At 43.3% G+C, this 8,533-nt stretch overlaps 1 protein-coding gene across 1 annotated transcript; it reads right to left on the bottom strand.

Annotated features, from left to right (window-relative positions):
• Window positions 1-2,882: 2,882 nt before the first annotated feature.
• Window positions 2,883-6,944, bottom strand: LOC307238126 (uncharacterized protein). The gene is made up of 3 exons (XM_080010994.1): window positions 6,561-6,944; window positions 6,007-6,102; window positions 2,883-4,688 (listed from the first exon to the last, which is right to left on the bottom strand). Exons 1-3 carry the CDS (start codon window positions 6,888-6,890, stop codon window positions 3,474-3,476), a joined length of 1,641 nt encoding a protein of 546 aa, XP_079867120.1. The 5' UTR covers window positions 6,891-6,944; the 3' UTR covers window positions 2,883-3,473.
• Between the last annotated feature and the right edge of the window lie 1,589 nt (window positions 6,945-8,533).

Below are 8,533 nucleotides of genomic sequence, written 5' to 3' on the forward strand. Positions count from 1 at the left end.
AAGGGGCGAAAATTAGCACGTCTACCCGGGTGTCATGTTTCCATCACTGCGGCTCGGAGCTGGAGCAGATAAAAAACCCTGACTATTGCAGGGTCATTGTTCCTGGGAATTAATTCTGGGTGTAACCTTTCCCACTTAAGAGAAAAGCCAAATGTTAGCAGGTTTTTGGGGAAGTGGAAAAGAGGTAGTAGTGATGTTACATCTGTCAAACACATAATTCTCCTCATGTACTTCTTGATACGTTAGAAAAATTACTCACTCTGCTGCCCGCTAAAATGATTGATGATCTATTACAAATAAATGGCTCCTAGGATTTATTTGCCAAATAATCTACCGAAAGAGCCAAAGCTGATGGAATATCATCGCAATAAAGATCTTTATAATGCTGATGGTACTTTGGAAGAATAAAGCTTTTCTAAAATGGAAAAATATAAATCAGACCAGGGGACCATTCGACTCCTGGCCCTGACAAAGGACTGTGATGACGTAGAGTCCTGTGTCGGGGGTCCTCGAAGTTATCAGTGTTATCAATTAGTTAAATTATCAATTCAAGGAAACCACTTCAGTATCTTTATTCAAAGTGTATTTACTCAATTTAATGACTTTTGGTGTTTAATTGAAAAGTCATTTGCAAACTGTACATTATCAGCTTTATTGACTTTATCGACCCCTGTATGAGGGCATGTGGCACCCCTGATACAGGGGAGAATACAGAAATTACTCAGACATCCCTTCTTCAATCACACTTGTTTAGAATGAATAATATAGAATCAACACATTTCTTTAGCCGCTACAGTACTTTCTATAAAGTAGTGCTTTCTCCTGATACAAATCACAATATCATTACAGAACCAGAACTTAAAGACAAGAAGCAGCATAAACATACTATTTAACATGGAATTTTGCGTTCCAATACTTTAAACCGTTGGTAGTATGAATTATACACTTGTATTAACTCATTTCTTGTCTTCTTTAAACACATGCCCTCATTCACCTTATTAATTAAGGTTTTATAAGGTCACTTTTTACCAACGAATTCGTACTGTAGCTTTAAACAACTTAAATGTGCCCATGAAATAATGTTTAATTTAAATACATCAATCGCACTTGTGAAATAACAGCAATTCTTAGTGGTGCATCAGTTCCTGAACTCTCCCTATGGCAACGAACAAAACATCTCTCCTTTATCATTGTCGCCTCTACCTTGCAGCTCGGCCACTTCTGAACGCCGAGCAGAAAGGACTGGAGGCAACTCACGCTGCCGTCTCGGCTCGGCTAATTCACAGTAAGCGCCACAAACGGTAAATACACGTATCTTTCCGCCGAGAAAACGTGCTAACTTGTAGGCGCATACCGAGCATAGACCATATGCACCGGTAGGATAATATTTATACGCGAATTCACCGGGAACCGAGGGGAATACGGGAATTCCTCGCAAGTTCGCTGCCTACCCCCCGCCCCCCCTATCGGACTGCGAGGCATAAGCAACCGATCCCGGAGGACCCAGACGCCGCTCCACCAAACGAAGCGTCCAATTCATTTTTGAGGTGGGGAACTGTGACCCCACACGAGGCCTTTACAACAACGCAGTCGAAATTGACATTTGCGACGGCGCTCTATTCCACTTCTGCTGCTCTCATAATCTCTCGCGTGGAGTTCCGCAAAACAACTCTTCTGGTTGCGTCCGCGACTGGAAACAGGAAGTTGTGTCGCTTCATTTAAACCCCCCCAATGTAGCCACAACGTTACATCCATCGACCTCATTTAACTCACCCACGGTGCCTCTTCCTTTGGCCGGACCGTCGGAACGGCCGCGCGGTTGAGGTGGAAGTGCTTGGGCGGCGTTTTCCGGCCCTTGTGGGGCTGGAAGTAGTCGCTGCGGTCAAAGTGCTCGCTGCAGACCCGGTGGTCCGCCCCACGGAGCGTCTGCAGCGGCGTGTCGGCGTCCAGCCCGATCGCCAGCAGCCACAGCGGCAGCCGGTCGCGGTCGTGCAGCGGCAGTTTGTGGAAGCTGTGCGGGGAGGTCTTCTTCATCCGGTTACCGCACCTCGGCACAGCGCACATGCGGCCCATTTTGGAGAAGAAGCGGGGGAAAAAAAAAAAAACTTAAAAATAAAACCAAGGCGAGCTGGGAATATCCCCGGGTTTGTCCTTCTTCTTGGACGGATCAACTTCTAACCCAGAAGTGCGGAGGTCCAGCGCGGAACTTTGCAAATATATTCGCCGGTACAAAACGCCACCACACGCGTTCTCTGTGCTATGTTTCTGGCTTGAAATGTGAATTTTGAAAGCCCCAGACCCAAACAAACAGCGCAGGCAGCTGCTCCTTGGTAAGGCAGCGGCTTCCATTTAAAACCCCAAGAGGAGAGCAACCTACCGCCACCCGCCGGCCTGGAGGGCAAACGCAAGTTTATACTTGGCGCCGTTGAAATCTAACCAATAACTTCCAGAAGCAATCGCAACCGCTGTTCGGTAAATGATCAGCCTGTCTTAGAGAAACACCTCAACATTTAAATCCTAATGTCTGTTTTTAGATTTTTTTTTTATTCCCAACAGTCTTGAGTTTCTGGCTGGGTTAGAGCCCCAACAACCAAAGTGGGTGCGGGCCTGGGTCCTGCCATAATTGAGTATGTGAGATTGTTTAAAAATGTCTTATGCCTCATGTAAAGCACTTTGATTTGCCCCATGTAGGAAATGTGCTATACCACTGAACGTGCCTTGCATAACATTTCACACATTTATATCCTGTATTTTGCTTTGAAATAGTGATGCTGTTAAATTGATTTGTGTTGTGTGAAGATGCTGGTTAAAGACAATGTACGACATATCTTTGGATTTGTATACAAGAGTAAAACACATCCAAGACACCACTTTTCATCTACAGACAGACATTTATTGGATTTATTTTGTCAAATCTTTCGAAGAATAAGGGACGTTTATACTCATGAAAACAAGTAGGCCGGCTGCTGAAAAGCGCAGCAGCAAAAAACACCAAACCGTTACGTTTCCATCGGGGGACTCCAAGGCTTCAGCGCCGCGGGTTGGGTCCCAGTTGGCCATGCCCGGTACCTCCAAAGTGAGGCGCCCAGGGCGTAGTCTTACCAGATGCCCAAACCACTTAAACTGGCTTCTCTTAATGCGGAGGAGCAGTGGTTCTAGCCTTTAGATCCTCCTCGATCGCCTAGTTCCTCACACTACAAGATTTCTAAGGCTGAGCCCAGCAACCCTGTGGAGGGGTGTCACTTTGGCCGCCTGTAACTGGGGCCTTATTGCCTCACCTCTGGTCATGACCCAAAGCTCATGACCAGAGGTGAGGGTTGGAATAATGATTAAGACGAGCTGTAAGTCGAGAGCTTTGCCTCTCAACTCGATCTCACGCTCCCTCTTAAAAGGTGATCTATTTATGAAGCTGGTTTTCATTGTCTTTCCAGTTGTATTTTGATGTCCCACGAGACATGCAGTAAGTCAATGAATTATCCAATCGCTGGGTTTTTTGTTCTTCCTCTAGGTTTCCCTTTGCTTTTCAAGTTCTGACATCTGCCACTCTTCCTCCTCTTCTTATTTTCTACTGGGTCAAAGTCATTGTCATACTCTCCCTCCTCGGAGGTCAGAGTTCCACTTGCTTTCCTTTTACTTGTGGGCTTCTCCGCTTCCTCTTCTTTTATATCAAGTGTTAAGTCACTGTCCTTCCTCCTGCTCTCGTCATCTTCAAGAGCTGCTCTCTCTAATGTCTCTGCCCCTGTGTTTGGTTCCGGAGCCTCCTCTTGCAAGGCAGGAGCCAAGTTTGCAGCCGGAACTCCTGCATTTCTTTTGGGCCTTCCTTTGGGTCTACCTGTGGACCGTTTGTCCTTATCTTTGGTATCCTTTGTCTTCTCCAGTCCTTTCAATTGGTCAAACCCTGGAACTGCTCCCGTTTTTTCAACATCTCTAGTGTAGATCTCATCCTTCTTTGTCTTTGACCTTTTGAGGTTTATCTCCACAGTGTGCCCGCCCTGTCTAGAGCCGTAGACCTGACTGTGGTACCGCGTCATGTGACTCTTCAGGCTGACATTGTGGTTGAAGCTTTTGTCACAGTCCTGGCACTGGAAAGGCCTCTCTCCAGTGTGGAGGCGCATGTGGGATTTAAGATGGCCGGCCTGGTTGAAGGAGCGATCGCACACGTCACACACAAACGGCTTGACGCCCGTGTGCACCACCGTGTGTCTGTTCAGCTTTTGAATGAAAGTAAACTCCAAACTGCAGATTGGGCATTTGAATTTCTTGGGACCCCTGTGGGTTTTCAGGTGTAAATGACGTGCTTTTTTTAACTGAGCAAATGAAATTGCACAGTCTGAGTATTTATAAGGCTTTTCCCCAGAGAAATGAGTCGCTTCATGTGCCAATTTATCAACCCTTGTTTTGAAGCTCTCCAAACAGAACTTACATAGATGCTCGTCGCTGTTCTGGTGGATGCTGCGATGGCTTTTTAGAGACTCCACATTGTCCTCCTCCCAGTCCGATTCTGAATTAGGCTCCATGTCGTCATTGCCCAAGTCTGGATCGAAGCAAGATTTCATGCCCCCGATCTCCTCCTCTTTTGCCTCTTCCTCCTCTCTACCTCCATCTGAACAGGTCTCTTCATCACTACCAAAGTTGATCTCAGATATGTCGAACGTTATACTGCTGTAGCCTTCATCAGATGTCACGGTCTGTAAAATATATAGATTATGTAAGTGGCAGTCCTCCACACTACTAAAAGAAATCACAGCCTGTAGATAATACAATTGCTAAGTTGGAAAGAGTCTATAAAAGGTTGGCCAAGTGTTCATAATGCAGGGAAGTCAAACCCATTTTACGTCACAGGAGCATTGCCCTAAATACCACTTGACAGGAACGGAATATATATTTTTTTAATTTTGTTGGGGGACTGTGTGCACAATGTGTATGACTGACGCAACCTATTCAGACGCTATTTCGGGCTTACAGTTGAATTAAAAAGTTTGGACACCTCAAGTCAAAATGCATGTTATAATGAATATAGAAGTAAACAGAAGCTGGCCTGATCTCTAAACTGCTCAAAATCAAATTATTTTAAAAAGAGAGCAAATTTATTTGACTTTTTTTACAGTTTAAAGATAAAAAATATATAAAAAAAAAAAAAAAAAAAGGCCTGTGCAGAAGTTTGGGGGCCCATCAGTTGGTACTCCCAAACTCCCCCTTTGACAACTTTAACAGCCTGGAAACGCTTCCTGTAGCCAGCTGAGAGTCTTACTTCTTTCTTTCTTTCTTAACCCCCATTCTTCCTTGCAGAACGGTTCTAGTTTGGAAATATTCTTTGGCCTCCATGCATGTACAGCATGTTTCAGATCTTGCCACGGATTCTCTATTTCCATGATATTAAAGTCTGGGGACTGAGGTGGCCATTCCAAAACCTTCACCCATCTTTCCTGGAGGTACTTCATGGTTGATTTTGAGGGATGCTTCATTGTCATTGTCTTGCTGGAATACCCAACTTCTCTTCGACTTCTATATCTTGACTCTTTCAAACATTATCCTTTCGAATCTCTTGATAATTGCACCCACCCACATGCTCGACAGTTGGCAAGGTGTTCTTCTCCACAAATGCGTCACCCTTTTTTTCCAAAAATCTCTTCTGTGGTTGTGGCCATGAGGTTAATTTTTGGTTTCATCAGTCCAAATGACCTTCTAAATGGCTCCAGGCTTCTCCAGGTTCTCTTTTACGTAATTCAGACGGTTCTTTTTGCGTTCAGGCCGTAGAAAATGCTACCGTCTGGCAACTTGTATCGTTGTCCTGTGAACAACTAGACCCGTGTCCACCGCCGTTTTCTGCAGCTCCTTTCAAGCGATGTGTGGGGTCTTTTGAGCATTTCTCACCATATTTTCAGGCACGTTTAACTGGAATCTTTCTTGGTCTTACAGATCTTGGCATACATGTACATGTGTATTCTATGTGTATATTCACTTCAGCCAAGTCATTGCGGAGATGCCGACAGGGGTGAGGTTTACCTCAGTAAGGGATCCATGTTCACTGGAGGACGGAGCAGCGGGAATGGACCTGGTGGCCGTAGTGCTACTCGCAGCTGTTATGAACACTTGTTCAGCCTACAGCAATACAGTAAAAGAGGAACTGTTAGAAAGCACAACAGGATTTAGTGTACTTTCTTGGGTGTGCAGTTTGATGATATATTGTGATTAAAACTAATATGTAAAAATGCACTTTCATGGGGAAGACTAAGGGTGCAAAATAGTGTCCAGAAAATACACACAAATGACACCAACAACTTTATTCCAGTCCTATTTACATTTACTGCTTTGACTCAAAACGGATTGTGTACATCTTCTCGATGGTTTGCTTTCGTATAATTTAGCCAATGCGTCTAGTCATGACTTCAAAACCCCACTGTGTGCTTGGATGGTTACGTTGGAGACAAATGACGTATCCAATACGGGATATTTAATGAAACAAAATAATCACACGGATTACAACTTTAAAATGTTGTTGTTTTCTTAACGCACCGACGCCCATGCTTGAATGGAGGTAAGGCTGAAGGGAAGGTTACCTTGACGTGTGCCTGCCCCCCGGGTGGGACTCTGTCAAACCTGGCATCCTCACCCAACACGGAGGGCACCGCCGTCGCCTTCAACGACATCTTTTGATGGTCTCCGTCAAACTCCGTCTTTATAAATTCGTCCTGGGTGAAATGTAGAGAGCATACCCGGAGATCTTTCACCTCCTCGGGCGGTATGTCGCCCTGGTACCCGGGGTAATTCAGGGCTCGGAGCCAGCTGTGGCAGCGGCCCGGGTCCAACGGGAAGCGGTGGAAGGCTCTTCCTTCCACCGGCCTCCCGGTGGCAGAGTCGCACCCGGGGACCGCGCAGCTGTGCGGCATCACGTCAAATCCCGCTTGGTTCAATAAATTACGAAACAAAACTTTGCTTTCCGCTCTCGTTAAATATTATTGGCAGAAAACGACTCATCCATCGCGCTCCACTTCTTTGGTTACGTAGGTTCATTACCGCCACCCCCTGGACTGGAGGGAGAACTAGACTAGACTTACTTTTATAGATGTAAATAAAACCGTTCTTTTTAATGGCGGCTTACATCCTTTTGTGCAGCCTTACCGCCACCCACCCGTGAAAATAGAATGATACAAGATCTAGGTTCTTCCAATGAATATTGTCCCTTGTAGGAATTAAAACATGTGACTCCTGATTCCTCCGTATTTCACACAGTGCTCGTCGATCCGCCTGGTGTGTGCAGATGGGCATGTACAAATAAATACCACAAGATGGAGGCATTGGGCTTTGGAGGAATACTTTCATTCGATTTGGTAGTAGTTTAGGCCAGGTATAGCATAGTATAGTAGTATTTGGTAATACAGTATAGAATTGTATACTGTAGTATGTAATATTTGGCAGTAGTATAGCATAATAGTATTCAGTAGAAGTAAAGTAGTGGTAGTATTTGGCTATAGTATATATAGCACAGTAGTATTTGGAAGTGACATGGTATTGTATAGTTAGTATAGTATAGTACTATTTGGCAGTAGTGTTAGAGGAGAGGATAGTAGAGTATAGTTTAGTAATATTTGGCAGTTGTATAGTATAGCATAGAATGGTATAGTATAGTAGTATTTGGCAGTAGTATAGTGTAGTAGAGTAAAGCATAGAAGTATTTAGCTATAGTAAAGATTAGTACAGTATAGTATAGTAGTATTTGGCAGTAGTATAGTATAGTATTATATGACAGTAGTATAGTATCTTACAGTATAGCATAGCACAGTATAGTCATATTTGTCAGTAGTATAGTATAATTGTGTAATAGTATTCGGTAGGAGTAGTAGGTCGTGTAGTATTTGACTATAGCATAGTATATATAGCACATGAGTATTTGGAAGTGGCGTGGTATTGTATAGTATGTATAGTATATTACTATTTGGCAGTATAGTAGTGTAGGGTATAGTTGTATTTGGCTGGTGTATAGTGTAGTATAGTATAGTAGTATTTGGCAGTAGTATAGTATAGTGTAGTATGGTATAGTATAGTAGTATTTGGCAATAGCATAGTATAGAATAGTAGAGTATAGTATAGTGGTATTTGGCAGTAGTGTAGTGTTTTATAGTATAGTAATATATGACAGTAGTATGTATAGTATAGTATAGTATAGTATAATAATATTTGGCAGTAATGTAGTATAGTATATTCATATTTGGCAGTAGTATAGTATAGTCATATTTGACAGTAGTATAGTATAATATTTTCGGTTAAAGTAAAGTATTGGTAGTATTTGGCTATAGTTTAATATATATATATAGCACAGCAGTATTTGGAAGTGGCGTGGTATTGTAAAGTATGTATAGTATAGCACTATTTGGCAGTAGTATAGTAGAGTTTAGTAGAGTATAGTAGAGTATAGTATAGTAGCATTTGGCATCTGTATAATAAAGCGTAGAATGGTATAGTATAGTATAGTATAGTACAGTATAGTGTAGTAGTGTTTGGCAGTATCATAGTGTAGTGTAGTATAGTATAG

Source organism: Zeus faber (genome assembly GCF_960531495.2).
Source record: "Zeus faber genome assembly, chromosome: 12".
Classification (NCBI taxonomy): Eukaryota; Metazoa; Chordata; class Actinopteri; order Zeiformes; family Zeidae; genus Zeus; species Zeus faber.